Source organism: Leptopilina heterotoma, unplaced genomic scaffold (assembly GCF_015476425.1).
Source record: "Leptopilina heterotoma isolate Lh14 unplaced genomic scaffold, ASM1547642v1 Lhet_14, whole genome shotgun sequence".
Taxonomy (NCBI): Eukaryota; Metazoa; Arthropoda; class Insecta; order Hymenoptera; family Figitidae; genus Leptopilina; species Leptopilina heterotoma.
In genome coordinates this window covers 4,325,007-4,344,243 of record NW_025110859.1, presented here as the reverse complement: position 1 = coordinate 4,344,243, position 19,237 = coordinate 4,325,007, and the positions used below count along the sequence as shown (strand labels likewise).

Below are 19,237 nucleotides of genomic sequence, written 5' to 3'. Positions count from 1 at the left end.
AGTGTTTTAAAAAAAAAAATTCCGAAATCGCGGTCTAGATCAAAATTCACTGTCATTTCACGGTTTTTCCCGGTCCAGCGGCCACCCTGAATATACATGAATTTTCCAAAACAATTTTGGTCTGATTTCGCCAGTCAGTTAACATATGTATAAGTATATAGTGAAACAAGTACAACAATGAGAGACAAAAAAAAAATTTAAAATACAAGAATAATGAGAAAATAAATATATAGATATGGAAAAATTGTACAATTAAACACACAAAATAAAAGCAAACCTTTCGCTCATGATGATGACGATGATTATAAAGATGATTGTCTTTAAACTTTCGGAATGTGATTGTCCTTAAATGTTTGTTCAGAAACGAGCATTTAACCTATAGGTTAGAACCCTTTATAACCTTTATTTTTCTTCATCCTCTCGTAATAAGAATTATAATAATTTATAATATCGCTCGATGAAGACTCTACGACCCACATTTACCGCGTTAAATATAAATTCAATGAGAAAAATATTCTCAAATATCACTCTTAATGATAGAACAACGAAGGGGCCTTTCCGGAATTTTTAAAATACCTAACATTATAAAATAACGAAAAAAAAATATTAAAGTTATATGTCAAAAAGCGTCAGAAGGAAGAGGCTTCCGACAGGCCAAGTGCTTGGACGTTCTATCATTAAATACTAATAGAATTTTACAATCAAATCTCCATTCAAAATAAATATAATAGAATTAATTTTCAAAAAAAATATTTTGTAACAAAAATTATGAATTTAATTTTATTATATGAATTTTTCACATTAAGAAAAATATAATAAAACAATAATCATGTTTATACGAATATGGTCGTTTACAAGGAATTATTCATTTTCATTTGAATTGAGACTAGAATGAATTTTGTATAACATAATACTACAATGTGTATTCAGTTTCAGTGGATCGTTCTAAATTTAAATAGAAATTCTGCGAATCTATTATCTAGTACAGTAGGCAATTTTATTGTACATCATAAATTTACAATAATAGCTCATTGATTCTCAATATAATTAAAAAATTGACCCGTATACACTATAAAGTAGTATATTAAGTAACTAGGGGCCAAATGTATAGCAATCCCTATAAATTTGAATTATTAGAATTTTTACTAAATTTATAAACACCAACTATAAGCAGTATTTAACTAATGATTCAGTTATTTCCTGACATTTTCCAATTCATTTAGTGAATACAAATAAAAAATCAATATAACCAATTAAACTAACTGTAGAATTATTAGATTCAACTATTGCAATCCTTCGATTAAAGACTAGATTATCTTCTACTTTAACTAAATTCGTTTGAATTTTGTGTTTCAGATGAACCAGATTACAAAAAATATGTATTACAAATCAACATTTTTTTTTAAAGCAACATAATTTTCCAAAATGAAAATTTTTTTTGCTTTTAATTTGAAGTAGAATTTTTGTTTAATAGCATAATTGAATTGACATGTAACAGAATTGTCATTGCAACATAATTGACAAGCAAAAGAATTGACATTTAACAGAATTGTCATGCAACAGAATTATTTTAGCGCGAATTTTTAAATTGACCACTCATTTAAAAAATTTTTTTTTTTTAATTCAACAGAATTGACATGGAACACAACTGACATGCAACAGAATTGAGATTTAACATAATTGTCATTTAACAGAATTGACAGGCAATATAATTGGCAATGGAAATTGTTGTATTGACATTTAACAGAATGGTCAAGGAACATAATTGACATACAGCAGAATTGACATTCAATATAATTGTCATGCAACAGAATTGACATTTAATACAATTGTCCTGCATAGCAGAATTGACATTTAACACAATTGTCAATTCAACAGAATTATTTTAGCGCGAATTTGTAAATTGACTACTCATTTTTTATTCTGATTCTTTTCATTGATCAATTTAAAAATCCACGCCAAAATAATTATGTTAAATGTCAAATCTGTTGCATGAAAATTTTGTTAAATGTCAATTATATTTTATGACGATTATGTTAAATGTTAATTATTATCGCATGTTAATTGCAATTGCAGGGCTCGGATCGTCTTTAAGACTCAAAAAAAGTCGCTTTAGTCGCATAAATTTACAACAAAAGTCACGAAAAGTCGCATAAAATTTCCAAAAAAGTCGGAAAAAAGTCGCATGAAATTTTAGAAAAAACGACAAAAAGGCAACACGAAATTGTCAAAATTGTAAAAAAAAAATCACATTTCTTGACTACAGATACATTAATATCAAACAATCAGGAATAAAATTTTAAAAAATTAAATAAAATTCATAGCAAAATTTTAATTAGGTATTTTTAAAATTTTTTTAAAAATTCTCTTTAATTCTCTTTTAATTCTTCGTCGAAATTCAATTATTTAACAAAAATTTTAATAAAATTCTGGTCAAAATTTCAATTATCTTTATAAATAATAAAATTCTTCTCTGAAATTTAATTATTTTCAAAAGTAATAAAATTCTTCGCAAAAATTCAATTATTTTCACAAATTTAAAATAAAATTCTTCTTATGAATTCAATTATTTTCAAATATTAATAAAAATATTTGTAATAATTCAATTATTTTCAAAACGTTTAAAAAAATGTTACGCAGAAATTCAATTATCTGCAAAAATTAATAAAATTATTCACAGGAATTCAATTATTTTTTTAAATTAATAAAATTCTTTACAAGAATTCAATTATTTTTAAAAACATTAAAATTCTTGACAGTAATTTTTTTTTATAAATTAATAAAATTCTTCACAGGAATTTAATTATTTTCAAAAAATAATTGAACTCTTCGCATGACATCAATTATTTTCGAAAATTCATCAAATTTATCGTAAGAATTCAATTATTTTCAATTATTACTAAAATTCATCTCAAGAAATTAAATTATTTTGAAAAATTTTGATTAAATTAATGATAAGAATTGAATTGAAGCGTTTTGTGCAGAAACAGCATAAGTCCATAATTCGAAATTGTTCAGGAATGAATAAAAACTGTCAGGGTGTCTAGCGAATCGTCAATTTAAAATTCCCGGGTTTTTCCCGGTTTTTTCCCGGGTTCTTGAATAATTTTCCCGGATATTCACAAAGGATTTAAAAACATATTTAAATGTTTATCAATAACATTATTTACGTAATTAAATATTGTTTTTATTAAATTACAATGATTAAAGTTATACAATAATTTCTAAAAACTTGACATAGAATATCAAAATTTCACTTATAAAAATTTCTCAACTTTATAATATAATTGTCAATTCAGGGGAATTTAAGAAAAACTTTTTTTGAAAAAAAAAATTCCGCTCGGTACATACATTATACCCTTTGAAATACTTGTAAAATTTAATTAATTTCTCAAACCATGAATTGCACATTATAATGTTTACATAGAATTAAACTAGAATATTTAAGCTTTATTTTTACATAAGTTTCAAGAAAATCGGATGCGACGTGTTTTGAGATATTCAAAAAGGATATCTTTCAAACTTAATTTTTTTCATAAATTCTATTATTTAAAAAAAAAAATTTCTACCATTATAAAGTTGAGAAATTTTTGTTTTAAAACCACTAATAGTAAATAAAGTTTGGCTTCAATAAATATAAGAAATAATGATTTAAAAATTGCCTTACAATGTCAATTGTTTATAAGGAGGATCGTTTTGAAATGGAATGCCCCATATTTAGTTTTAAAAAGTAAAATCTTTGCCTTTCCTATATCACAGAAGATTCTTAATTTCTTCTTATAAAATTTGTTACGTATTGTATACCTATAAATTGTTATATAAAAATAATAGTACAAATTCTTTAACTTTTATAATATAACGTGTACTAAAGTTAGTTTTAAATAAAATTTAAGTTATTATTTTTACTACTGCTTCATACATACTATCAATTTACCCTTGACGATTTTGAAAAAAATTATAATTTTTTATATACATAATTAAAAAAATACCCTATAAATAGAAAATTCCCGGGTTTTTCCCGGTTTTTTGAGGTCGAACCAAATTCCCGGGTTTTTCCCGGTTTTTCCCGATTTCCCGGTTCGCTAGACACCCTGACTGTTTTTCTCGTAAATGTTAAGATTTTTTTAAATTCGGCTATTTTGCATTATATTCTACTAACCTATAAGTTAAAAAATCCAATATGATTAATTAATTAGCTACTTAATATAAAAAATTAAAAAATAAATTAACATTTGGACTTATGCTGTTTCTGCACAAAATGAAATGAAAAACACAGAAAATTTATTAAATCCAGTGAAATATCAAAGTTCTATGAAATATTTAATGACATTTATTTAAAATATTAAATTTGGATAATTTTTAGTAACATTTTATAAATAATAAAATTGTTTTAAGAATAAATTTAACCAATTTTCAATAAATTATTAAAATACGTCAAGAATATCGCACAAATAAATATAAAACTTATCATGGACTTGTGCTGTTTCTGCACAAAATGATATTTTAATTATTTTTTTTAAGGGTTTAGAGTTTAGTCACTTATGTAATATTTTACCAGATTGAAAAGCTTCATTTAAAGATAAATTTTCAATAAAAAAGTGATTTTCGAAAAAAATGGACTTATGCGGTTTCTGCACAAAACGCTTCAATTGCCCGTGTGGAAAAATATTGTGGCAGTCTAGAGTCCAATGATTTCCCGATTAGCAATCATCAAGTCCGTCTAATTCTAGACGGTCCATCAAGTCCCGAATCAGTGACTTAACAGATTGGCTTATTAGAAAAAATCTAAGTCAAATATGTCCGTCTAGTACGGTGTTATTAAGACCGTCTAGATTTGGTCTAGGATGTTATATGCGCATGCGTCGATGAATGCCCAGCTGTTAAGTAACATGGCGCCTAATGGCGTCGCGTCGTTTGGCGTCGTTAGATCAGTCAGTGTGTGATGCATTTTGTTTGTGAATTATAGTATTTGTTGTGGTTTCTGTTTTACGTGAATAATAATGTGCTATGTTGTTGTTGTTTTCTGTATAATTTAATTTTAAATGTGCCCTGAAAAAAAATGATTTTGATGTGTTTCTATGTGTTTTGATTAGTCGGCTGAAGCTAGCAGTCGTACTCAGCATCAATGTTTAGGCGTCATCTACCAATATGCCTCTCCTTCAAATTTTGTAATACTTAATGATTTAAAAAACCATCGAGTATTGTTATTTGAGAATCAATATCCACTAAATAGTAAATTTAGTAAGTTTTTATTTATTAATTTCATTAATTAGTGGTTGACGCCTAAAGATTGGTGCTGAGTACGACTGATAGTTTCATCCGGCTGTTTTGATTTGCAGTAAATTTTATTTTACAAAAAGACTACTATCTCCAATGCCAAAGATTGGGAGGGACACAAAGCCTTACGCTTAAAGAAAGTTGAAGTGAAAAATACAGAAAGTTAAAATATTTTTTAATACTTTTTATATAAAAAAAAGTCATTAAAATTATTTCAAATATAATTAAGTTTTATTATTCTAAGAATAGTTGTCATAACATATAATGAGAAATTTTGAATAGACGTAGATTAGAATTTACTAGCACTGCTGATCAGACCAGAAACGCTGGTCTATTCTAGACGATAGCGTGGAAGTTTCGTTTCAATTCTGAACAGCCGCTCGACAAGACCGTCTGCCCTGGGTCTAGAAAGACGTTAGACAGTCTATTAAGCGCTTGGTCAGCGCCCTAAAATTTTTCCACACGGGTGTTTTCAATACAAAATTTTCTTCGCGGAAGTTTAATTATTTTAAGGAATTTTAATAAAATTCTTCGCAAAAATTCAATTATTTTCAAAATTCAATTGAATTCTTTACGGAAAATAAATTTTTTTTCAAATATTAATAAAAATATTTGCAAGAATTCAATTATTTTAATTTTTCACAGAAATTCAATTATTTTGCCAAAATTAATAAAATTATTCACATGAATTCAATTATTTTCAAAAGTAATAGAATTCTTCTCTGAAATTCAATTATTTGCCAAAATTAATAAAATTATTTACAAGAATTCAATTATTTTCAAAAGTATTAAAATTCTTCTCTGAAATTCAATTATTTGCAAAGGATTTTAATAGAATTCTTGTCAAAATTTTCAATTATCTTTATAAATAATAAAATTTATTCTAGAAATTCAATTATTTTCAAAAGTAATACAAATTCTTCGCAAAAATTAAATTATTTTCAAAATTTTTTTTTAAATTTCTCGTTAAAATTTTTATTATCTTCATAAATAATAAAATTCATCCTGGAAATTTTATTATTTTCAAAATTTCTGATAACATTTTTTGCAAAATTCAATTATCTTCAAAAGTAAAAAAATTCTTCACAGAAATTCAATTATTTAAAAAATTTTTTTTTTAAATTCTCTTCAAAATTTCAATTATCTTTGTAAATATCAACATTCTTCTGCAAAATTCTAAAAAAAAGTTATTGATGTTTTCGAAAAATTTGAAAGAAATTTGTAAATAAATGTAACAGAACACTTTTTTGACATTTTTTCACAAAAAAGTCGAAAAAAGTCACATTTCTTTAGAAAAGTTGAAAAATGTCGAAAAAGTCGCACAATCCGAGCCCTGCATGACAATTTTCTTTTAAATGTGAGTTCTGTTGAATGACAATTATGGTTAATTTCAATTGTGTTGCATGGAAATTCTGTTTCATGAAAAAAAATTAAGAAAAACAATTCCACGAAGGTCTTAATTTTGTAAATTTCTTTTTAAAATTTTCACCTATTGTATATTCATTATATCAATGAGAAGAGAAATTCCAATGAAACTCAATTGAAAACAAATATAAAATGAGAATTGTACTCGAAACACATAATATCGTTCGTTTGAAAACAAATGAACGGACAAGGTGTATAAATGATGGGGAGCAGATGGTAAATTATCGCATCCTCATGTGCGCACATAATTTTTTTTCCCCCAACCTTCAAAGCCATTTCAATTTTCTATTAAAAAAAAAACAGAATAGAATTTTGTTGCGATAAATGTCAGATGGGAAACAATTTTTCTTCAAAAATATAATTTTCGTTTGAAAAACAAATCCCCACAAACATGATTTGAAGCAGGTGAGAAATTATCAGAACCTTTTTACACACTGCGAATACAATTTCAAAAAAGTAACGAAAATACTCGTATATCTCTTATATTCTATGTACAGAAAATAAATGATAGGAAAAGAAGTTAATTACTTTTAAGTGAAAAAAAAAAAATTCTTTAAATGTTATCTGACGATTGAGTGTCATTATTTTACCTGCATTTGCAGAAAAAATGTGTTTCCTTTTTTAATGAACGGAAACGAAAATTGATAAACAAAGATAATTCGTTACTGTGTAAAGAAATTGTTAAATAATTTAAATATTTCATTAAATTAGACTTTTCACAATATATATTTTTTTGAAAATGATATTTACATGTATACCCTTATAATCTTTAGAAAAATTGAAATAAAAAAAACTATACTTTCATAAACAACATATTGATAAGAGTATAGTGTTATCAATGTGTTTCATGTACATAAAATAGGTAGGTACATAAAGAACACTTTAAATTTCGATAAATATAGTTTTCATATAGTTATTACCGTCGAAAAACAAACTCGTTAATCAATGTTCGAAAAACAATTTTTATTAAAATTATTGAGAATAGAAGCGTTTATTATTTTTTTTCAATAACTAAACTTATTTTTATATTTTTAATTAATGATTCACTTTACATTTTTAAAAATTAATTTTTTCTAATTTACAAAATATTTTCCAGTAAGATATAAAAAGTATAGAAAATATTGTCGTTAATCAAAGCAATCATGTTGTATAATTACAATTACATTGTAAAAAAATAGGATGACAACTCTTGACTCGTTTTGGTTCACACAGACAAATTCAACAAAAGTATTGTTACACCCAGAGAAATTATTTATTTGAATAAACTGAATAAACTGAATAAAGTGAAAAACCACTTGTCTCAAAGCCAAATAACTATTTGCCTGTTTCAAATAAAAATGATACTTTGGCATAAGTAGGAAATAAAATTTTATTGATAGAAATAAATATTTTTTTATGTTAATATTTATTTGATGCAAATAGATATTTGAAATGGGTTTTTTAGCAAGGGCCCAAATAGTTTCTCTGGTTTCTGGTAAGGTACATGTTAAAGGCAAATTTTACACTTGGGCTTTGAGATAAATATTTCTTCTTTGATTATATACTTGATTAATAAAGCGATAAATGTCTCAGTAATAAAAAAATCCCAAAAGCGCTTATTCACTAATGGAGAAAAGAATTATTTGTAAGAACAAAAAAAAATAGTTCCTTTTATAACAAATAATGAAGACAAGTGAAAATGATAAGGGATAAAAAAAAATGTCGTGTTAAGTGAAATAAAAAACGTGAACGAGAGGCATGGACAAATTATTGAATCTCCATGGCCCTTGTACTCTGATAAGTATTATAATACAAGAGTTCACGAATCAATGTGCAAAAACACATAAGCACATGCATGTTTATTAACAACAGTGTTAGTCTGTAAATGGAAGCAAAGGGACAAAATATTCCAATATACTGAAAGTATACTCACGGTGGTGCGTGGAGTAATTGTTGTTGTTCGACAAGAGTCTGTAATCCATGTTGGCGGCTCTCAAATCGTCACGTTCACTCTGATTCACTCATGAAAATGTCCCGTTGAATAGAGTTTGTTATATTGAGATTTGTTTCAATTTTCAACCAAATGACCGTCGCACAAAATGTTTTTTTTTATTCTCGACGATCAATTAATCACACAACTTATCGAAAAAAACTCTTCTTCTTTCGATCAAGTACCACAAAAATTTATATCAAACAGACACCGTGTGCTTCTTTCTTTTATCTGCAATGCCACATTCCTTAATTCATTCCCAATATTATTGCACTAAACATTAACACCTATTATTAAAGATAAATGGCTTCTCAAAAAATTTCCAACTTTAACGATTCTTCGTTGATATAAGAAAATGAAATATTTCATAATAAATATTGCCGGCGTGGAATTTGAAGAAGAATATAAGAAATTCAAGTTTCCTTGAAAATAAAAAGAAAAGTCCATTTTTCCATATATGATAATTTCGACTGTTTCGACGATTAATTAATGATTCTTCGAAAGATGGGGGGATTTAAGATTGTGACATAAATCTTCAATGTTGATAAATAATTGATGACGCGAAATTCAGCTGAACTTACCGTGATGAGATCCAGCTGCTCTCGCATTACAATTTTCTGGTAACTAAACGAAAAATGAGTAATTCAATGATGTTAAAAAAAGGGTAGAGATAATGATGAAATACTATAAATATGAATACATATATTGTCTTTTTGAATATTCTTTCCATTATTTTTCTAAAGAAAATTACTATCTTAGGTAAAATTCATAACATAAGTGAAATCGAACAATAACTTGGTTAATCCATCTGTCAATTATATTATCATTAAAGTTTGTTGTGTTTGGAAAAAAAATCAATGACCCCACATTAACGACGTAAATATACAAGGATTACTTCATGAATTGAAATAAATTATTCATGCTGTGTTCTGCTCTGTCCTACTTTATTCAATTACCTTCCTACTACCAAATTGTATATATTTTCGTAACAACAAGAAATTGTTTTCAAGTTGTTTTATCGTGATATAAATCATATAATACATAGGTCACCTATATAAACGCAGTTGAAAACTCTTTAAACAAATTTTTATGCTTCCTATATTTTCCGAAGAGGGATAAAAGAGAAAAATTTGTTTAACCAAAAAATTCAGGAAAGGACCACAAAACAAGCGCGGAGGCGTATTCTTGTTACGTCGAATGAACAAGACCTCGTTCGCGCGAGAAAAGGGGTTCGAAAAGAGAAAATAAAAAAAAGGAGGAGGAGAGAAAGGGAAAAAGATACACAGGGTAATAAAAGGAGAGAAAGAGAGAGAGAGAGAGAAGTTCCCCATTTACAAGACTCTGGTTTCCTGACTGCAAACGACCACCGGCAAAACTTGCTCTTAGTCGCTTAATCGGACCCGTTCAAAATTCTTCTCAGAAAGAAGAATCTCCGAATGAAAAATAAATCGCGTAAACATACAAGCACACACAGATAAAAATATATATAAATATATCAAATACTATGACAGAAAGGCCAAACTGAGGAACACAAATCAGATAATTATTCGATTCCTCTTTCTTTAATTAAACGAAACTTTTATATATCTATAAAATGTATTTCAATTTATACATTTTTAGAAAACATATATTATTTCCACCTGTATCAAAATATTTTAAGCATTTCAAGAATTTAAGAATCCATAGAATGTAAACTTTTCTAAAAATATTCCAATCTACATGCTGAATTTAAATCAATTAAAAATAATATTCCCTCTCACTAAATCCAAATTATTATTGAAAAATAATCAGCTACACACTAAAAAAAAAAGTTTTACTTTCAGCCTCTTTTTGAGGCTGAATTTAAGGTGTAAACGGAGTCAGACTTTTTTTCCTGAGTGAGGTAAGAGTACCAGTACATTGGAAAAAATGGAACCAATAGATGGACAGTAACAAAAAGAATTAAAACACCTTCCAATGTAAAGGCGAAAAGAATAATATATGCCCTTTCTGAATGTTAGCTTTCGGATGTAATTCAAGTTTGCAATTTCTAAGCCAAAAATAAAAAAAAATATATGTTAGGAACTACTCAAAATCGAGTGTCCAAATTTACCTATACTGCTTTTTAATCTTAAGCACCAGCAGCATCAGTGGTTGGACAAAAACTTTACACGCGTTAATCTAATAAAATAATGAATGAATTAATATAAAATGACTAACTAATTTTAATAAGAATATTAACTAATATACAAATACAACCCACGAAAAAAAATTCCGTGAAAGTACCCCCTGGAAATTCCGTGGAGATTCCGTAGAAATTCTGCAAGTTTTATATTTTAATATTATTTTAACATTTCTATTATAATTAGAGTCTAATAATAAGCTTTGTTGCAATTTATTTGCAAAACTTGAGTGAAAAAGGCATTTTGCAAAAACAATTGCAACAAAGCTTATTATTAGACTCTAATCATAATAGAAATGTTAAAATATCGTTAAAATAAAAAACTTGAAGAATTTCCCTGATTTCCAGACAAAATTTTCAATTCTTTCCTGACTCTAAGGAATATTCTGATTCACGCTAAAAATGATTAGGTACTCAAAAAACTGTTCTATTAGGATTTAATTACGAATTTCTTTAATTGTAAAATTATTCAAAAACATCAATAAATTCTTTTTAAAATAAATATTTAATCATTATTATTATCCAATAGAAATTAAGATTTTCCAAAAATTTCAAATACAAATCTTTATGAAATTTTTTTTTTTATTTTATTTGCAACTTATAAGAATATTATTATAAAAAATAATTGATTTATTCATGTTTTATAATAATTTAAGTTTCTATAAAATTTTGCAAAGAAAAAAAAAGTTAAATTATTTGAAAAAAAATGTAATAAAATGTGTTCCAAGAATCCAATTATTTTTACAAGTAATAAAATTTGTCACATGAATTTAATCATTTAAAAAAATGTAACAAAATTCGTAGTAAGAATTCAATTATTTTCATAAATAATAAAATTTTTCATATACTTTTAATTATTTTTAATATAATTTAAAATAAATTCCTCGAAAAATGTCATAATTTTCAAAAATTTTTTGCAAGAATTCAATTACATTTCACAATTAATGAAATTAATGAAATTCTTCGCTGAAATTCAAATATTTTCAAAATCTGCTATTTTAATAAAATTTCTTAAAAGAATTCAATTATTTAAAAAAATGTAATAAAATGCGTTCCAAGAATTCAATTATTTTCATAAATAATACAATTCTTTACATGATTTCAATTATTTTAAAAAATGTAATAAAAATTCGTCGCAAGAATTCAACTATTTTCATAAATAAGAAAAATATGTTTCAATAAAATTCAATTATTTAAAAAAAATTTAATAAAAATTCGTTACAAGAATTCAATTATGTTCATAAATAAAAATATTCATCTCAGGATTTCAATTATTTAAAGGAAATTTAATAAAAATTCGTTGCAAGAATTCAACTATTTTCATAAATAATACAATTCTCCACAGGACTTGAATTATTTAAAAAAAATATAATAAAAATTCTTTACAAGAATTCAATTATTCTCCTAAATAATAAAATTCTTCACAGGATTTCAATTATTTTTAATACAATTTTAAGTGAATTCTTCGAAAAATGTAATTATTTTCAAAAATATTTAAAATTTAATTATTTTTGAAAATTCATGCTTATAATACTTTTAATATTCAATTATTATGTAAAATTTTAACTGAAATTCATTTTTAAATGAATTTTTATTCGAAAATTCTATGAGAATTCAATTATTTAAATGCAAAAATAAATAATTTTTTAAAGAAATGAATGTTTTTGAAAATTTTATTACTTTTGAAAATAATTGAATTTCTGCAATAATTCGTAATTAATTAATAAAAATTCCTAACTTTTCCCTGACCTATGGCAACCATGGAAATGTTAACATATTCTTAAAATAAAAAACTTGCAGAATTTCCATGGAATTTCTAGGGGGTACTTCCATAGAATTTTTCGACGTGGGAAACATTAATATGCAAATAAATATTATGCGTATTTTCTTATATGTCCAACTACTGAACCCCCTAAAATGGCATGTCCAACTATTACGATAAAGAAGCAATTATTTATTTTCTAGATTTACATATATTTAACTAAAATAAAAATTTAGACTAATTTCTCTTAATTTGAATCCGTTAATTATAATACAAACAAATTGAATTATAATAATTTATAAAAAAGTTAAAAATTGATAGAATTAAATAGAAATAAATTTTAATTTAATAATTAATTCATTTTAAATTTAACTAAATTTTTATATAATCACATTTATATTTTGACAAAATATTCACTGAAAAACACTTTACTTGTCTGAATTTTTTATTTGCAAGAATTGTTATTTGATGGAATTCTTTAAATACCGAATTATCAACATAAAATTTTCAATCAATTTACACATAAGAAATATAATCTATATTATTATAAACATTTTCCAACAACTTTTATTAAAAATTATTCAAAACTTTAATTACCAGATACAGAAAATTTTTTTTCATTTAATCAAAATTTCGAAATTTGTGATTTTTTTAAATTTAACAACTTCAGAAGCAGAAGACTTTTGAAACAGTTTTTTCTCTGTTATACCAAAAGATAAAAAATAATATAATACAAAAAAATTTGTTTTTTCTTGAATATTTAAAATATTAAATATTAAATATTAAAAGCAGAAGACTTTTGAATACGTTAAATTTAAAAAAAATCACAAATTCCGAAATTTTGATCAAATAAAAAAATTAAAACAACAGGTATTTACTTATTTTTCATATAGAATTCGAAAAAAATTGTTTTAATAAAAAAAAAAAAATTTTGAGTAAAAAAAAAGAATATTGGTAAGCATTATAATTTGAAAAAAATAGATAGAATTCTGTCTTTTTTTCTAAACGAGAAATAGTAATAAGTAGAGTGTACAAGAAACATCAAAGGATTCGGAGCTTAATTGAGAGTTACAGAAGTTATATATAGGAACCGAAAGGATCCTGCATCAGAAAGAGCCTACAAACGAAAATACATGGATTCCTTCTTCAAAAGAGCGGATTTACCAACCCCCCTTCTCCCACAAAAAAAAGACATTTTTAATTTTAAAACAAACAAATCAATTTTATATGCAATAAATAAAAAAAACCGCTGCCAAATTAAAAGATGAATTTATTGTATTCATTTCATCAACACTTTACTTTTTAATGGAGATTTTTTTCGATCAATTTATTTTATTTTTTTATTACATGAATTTTATTGCATTAAACACTTCTGTTTTTATAAAATTATTTTTACTCCAAATTTTGAAAATTATATTTGGGAGCGTTTACAAATGATGTCACGCAATTTCACATGTGAAATGGTTATTATCGTATCAAGGGCGCAAAATAGGTGATTGCGGCGATGGCGAGATGAAGGGACCGAGGGGACATTTTCGCGCCCGAGGCGAAGCCGAGGGTGCGAAAGTGTCCCTGAGGTCCCGAAATCTCGCCAAAGTCGTAATCTCCTTTGCGCCCATGTTGCGAACATAATTTTTTGTCCTAACTGCATGAAAAGTATGGCATCGAGGGCACGAGCGAAGCGGGCGCAAAAGTACAGCAAGCGGGCGTAAAAGTACTTTTGCGCCCGCTCGGGCTAGAGGGTCGTTCCAGAATGAGGCAAAACGCAACGAAGACGCGACGCGTCCCAATGCTAATCAAATGGGAACGCGTCGCGTATTCGTTGCGTTTTGGCTCATTCTGGAACGACCCAGATGAAGCGGGCGCAAAAGTACTTTTGCGCCCGCTTGTGTGACGTCAGCGGGCGTAAAAGAACTTTTGCGACCGCTTCCCTGGCCCCGGGCGAGAATAAGTTACTTTGCGCCCACTTTAAGTGCCCGAAATGACATACTTTTCGTGCAGGTAGGACAAAAAATACATTGTGTCACGTCTAGTAGAGACCCCCCTAAAAAAACATGACATCATTTGTAAACGCTACCATTTTTTATAAATTTTAGTTTTTAAAATAAGAATAATTTCGTAATTTCTAATCGTATTAGGTTCAAAAATAGGCCAATTGAAGCGTTTTTTAATACTCTATAAGCTGTTTATGCTACTTTGAAAGTTACTTCTACATTTCTTAACAAAATTTTAAAAAGTCTTATTTTCCAAAATTTTAGATTTTTAAAAGTTTAATATCTCCGGCTAATATATGGATGAAAAATGTTCAACAAGCTCTTCATAATCTCAAGATATTTATGAAAATGGAATGTTTATACACACACACACGGAATAACAATTTTTAAAAATATGATTTTTTAATTCCTGAGGTCAATGACATAAAGATGTCAAAAAATCGAATTTGAAAAATTTTGGTATCACAATACTTTCTCCATGAGGATGAGCAATAAGAATTAATTTCTCATTATGTCGTAAGAGTGATGAGTGAAATGTTAAATTTTATTTAATATGCATGTAAAATGTTTCCTAATTATAAACCTAGGATCTTAGAAAGGCAAATCAGCCTCATTGTCAGTAATCAGTACAGCCACTCAACGATTTTAAGTGTTTATTTATTGCTAAAATTTATAAATAAAATGAAAATTTCTTGATAAGATCTGGCAAGGTATAGTAAAATCTACATGTTTAAAAATTTTAGCAATAGCCACTTAAAATGATAAAGTGTCCGACTAATTAGGGTATAATCAATTTATATATAGGGTTAATCAATTTAACTCATGACGATGAATTTTCTTTCTCTTTAATTTTAAAAATTCCATTCCACTGAGGGGTTAGAAATTATTATTAGCTATATCTATTTTACACCCTAAAAAAATCATTGATCCAGTACTGCTGAGAAATGGTAGAAGTTACTAGGCAATGATTTCGCCGATTATCAGATACTTTAATTTTCCAAGAATGTCCCGAATCTCGGCTCAATAATGGCGTGTTTACGGCAAAGTTGTTGAATCTTTAATTGCAAAATTTGCCAGTGATGGCAAATTCGAATCAAAATTAAAGAAACTTGACTGTCGATTTCGATAATTTAACACAAAATAGATGTAAAAAGTTTTTTCAGTTTTGCTTTTATTTCTATATGGTCCCTGATTCTGATAAATCAAAATGTATTTGGAAAATTATTTCGAAAGAATCACAAATTTGTAATTTTTGATTCGAGCCAAATTTCTTATTTTTTTATCACAGTAGTAAAAGGGAGCTATTGCTCGTGACCAAAAACTACTTAACACTAAGTCTCCCACGCTTAAACGCGACTCTAATACCATACGCCAATCACAAGGCAATCAGAGATCACTCCACTGGCATAAAATTATCCCAATATATATAAATGTATATATATATGCAACAGAGATTCGCACTGTATGTGGCGTCGTGTCACCTAGCGTGCTGATAATGACAAAGCAATTCTTGTTAGTTACAGATAACGAAATTTTCCTGCATTCAAATGATTCAATTTCATTAGTTTCAATCTGCTCTCTTAATACTGGAAAGTAAATTTGTTTTACTCTTTGTCTCACTAGAACCAACTTTTTCTACTATTTTGGTTTTGATGTCTCGTCAAAACCGGCGTTTTCTACTATTTTGACATTAGCCCCAGAAGCATGCCAAAGTGAAGCATACTTAGTCCGTCGACTTTTCGTCACGACGCACTTACTGGCTTATCATAACCAACGTTTTCTACTGACTGATCGACGTTTAGTCATTAACAGTTGTTTTCTACTATTTTAATATCCACGCCATGAGATAATTGACCTTCCCTAGTTACTGGTCAATTCTGAAATAGAATATATTCGGGTATTCTTTCTACTAAGTCAACTTCTAAGACGAAAATTAACAAATATTTTCCACTTGTAATAAAAACTAGGCTTTCTTTTCAACAAAACATTTTTTATCAGTTTTTTTTAACACACACAGAAAAGTTGTATCAAAAACCCGAGTCGAAATTTAAACCCTGTTTTGCTCCTCCTAAACAGTAAATCGAACCTCTTTTAAACCTGCTTACTTCTCAAAATCTTCCATTCACTCTTATTCATTCTCTTTTTTTAACCTCTTTTCGAAAAGACATTTGACTGATTTTTACTAAAATTTACTTTAAAATTGATAAACTTTAATCTGATAATAGTGGAAATCCTAAGAAATGCGCAAGAATTTCTGACAGTTTAGGTAGCTGACAGTTTTAAAGTAGCATAGGGACAGTCACTGAACATTTTTGTGTTGTGTCATGTCATGAACACAAGATGTTCATGCCTTAAGGTCATGCTCTTCAGTGGTCACGTGTTCAACATGCTTCGCTATTGAAACACGTGATCACTAAGTAACATAACCATAAGGGTCGTGTCATATCACAATGCAATACATTTAGAAATTAAAAACTCAACGCAGGAACACAACGCAAAACTTTCGTGTTTGACATGTTACTTTTTTTGTGATGAGTCGTGTCGTGTTGTGTCCTGACTAGAAACGGTATTTTTTAAATAGAATTAAAATTGAAAGAAGTATAACAAAAAAATTGTCGTTCATTTGAACTTTAAAAACTGTAGGAACATTTCTCCAGGAATATTTTAAAAAATCGTCAATATACACTATAATTTAGAACAATTAAAAGTATTTCTTTTTTCTTTTTACAATGCAGTAAAATTATGTCTCTCGGAGTGCCAGACAGTACAGTCGACCTGTGTTTTACCCGGTAACCTTTAACATGGGCTTTCTATCTATACAGTCAAGAAAATAGTCTACATTTTACCTTTGATCTTTTCTAGTAAGTACCCGTGAAACTTCTTTATCGAACCTCTTGATAGATAAAAGAAACACGAATCTCTAGCCTAGATTTGAAGAAAAGTTTCACCTGGGTGTACATAACTATAATATATATATATATATATAAGTTTACAACAATATATCTATCTCAAATATTGCAATACATTTCAATTAAACTTAAATATATTTCACTGTACAACAAAGATATTTTAAGTTTTAATAAAAAACCCAATTTGTATCAATGTGAGTGAAATTATAATTTTTTTCCTGATTCTCAGTGTTGCAGCAGGGAAGGTGAATTCCTACGTCACGAAGTTAAAGGTAAACAAATCATTGTACTCCCTCCGACTATACAACAAGGAGGCAAGATTTATTCTCATTGAGCACGCGCAATCAATAACCAATAAACCCAATGACTAACTCGCACATTTCGAAAATAGAAGGCTGCTTATAAACTGTAGATAACACCATATAAGGAAAGCTTTCATTGAGTACAGAAACTGTCGACCTTTATTTTCAGAATATAGATGAGGGGACCACATGCGCATGATTGCTATGTAGCAAAAAACAATCATTGTTATTTTGTCCTCAAGTTGATTTCAAGAAGAATGTGAAATTCTTTCTCTTAAACTGCATACAAAACAAAACCAATGAACCCACATAAATACGAAAGGTATTTCGATTCTATTTTGACGAGGCAAATGACGCAATGTACTTGACGTTTGTTTCTTTGAAAAGAAAGACAAATAAAGAAGCATTAACGAATTTTCGAAAATAATATATGCGACGTCACTCAGGTGATAAAATTTCATATTTACTTGAAACGAAAAATAACTTAATCGCGCTCAATTTTTTTCTACATTAAATCATTTATTAATATAATCAAGTCGCAGTTAACTTCAGCTTTACTTCAGCTTCATAAGAATAAATTAGAATATACTGTCTAATTATCAGACACTGTAAAAAATTTTCCTACACCTGCAAATATTGAACATCTTTTGATTAGTTAAATTAATTAATCAATTAATTGTAAATTAGAAAATTAACCTTCAAGTTTAGTCTTCTCCGAAAGTCTAATTTTTTCTATACTGTATTCAAATTGAAGAGCACTACAATAATAAACCAGTGTTTATTCCTCCAGGTATACTAATTGAAAAACAATTTTCTACGAATATTATGTAATTATGTAGACAGATGGCATATTTCGAAAACAGTTCGATTAACGCGTAAAACACTATACACACAAATATTACACTAAAAAATAATGTGCAAATGGACTTTCAATTTTATTTTCCTTGAAACATTAAAGTCTTTAACGAGAATAGAAAAGAACGAAAAAAAAACAACAAATCCGTTATAATGCAAACGTAAATTTAATGGTGCCAATCACATGTTCTCGACGATGCTCGACGAAAAGTGAGTCACATAGTTTGTCTGGATATACATTTAAAGATAGACGCGTCAAATGTTATATGTTTTGAAATTGAATACGATCCGAGCAATATCAAAAATATTGTCAGTTATGAAATCGTAACTTGGACCACCAACGTAAAAAATGAGGCAAAAACAAAAAGATTAAAACAATAATATAAATGATGAAAATGCGTCATTTAAAGTAGATAAAAAAAATAGACCACACACATTATTTTTGAAGAAACAGAAGATGATAATTTAGTTTCATCAAATAATACTTTCACATTGAGATTAATTATTAATTTATATTCTCTTGAAAGATTTAACTTTTTTTAAACCGTATTTACATAATTGATTAATATTAGATTCTTATTTA

At 27.2% G+C, this 19,237-nt stretch overlaps 1 protein-coding gene across 15 annotated transcripts in view; it reads right to left on the bottom strand.

Annotated features, from left to right (window-relative positions):
- LOC122498042 (growth factor receptor-bound protein 14-like) overlaps window positions 1-19,237 on the bottom strand; it is an 857,844-nt gene that overhangs the window by 723,864 nt on the left and 114,743 nt on the right. For 3 of the 15 annotated variants that reach the window (XM_043605550.1, XM_043605551.1, XM_043605555.1), the window contains exon 2: window positions 8,615-8,902. The exons of 8 other annotated variants lie outside the window; for them this stretch is intronic. In XM_043605550.1, coding sequence (XP_043461485.1) covers window positions 8,615-8,663 — 49 coding nt within the window. In that variant the 5' untranslated portion in view covers window positions 8,664-8,902. Of the gene's footprint in view, window positions 1-8,614; window positions 8,959-19,237 lie in introns of all 15 variants that reach the window. 4 more of the 15 variants (XM_043605552.1, XM_043605554.1, XM_043605549.1 and 1 more) reach the window with 2 other exon arrangements.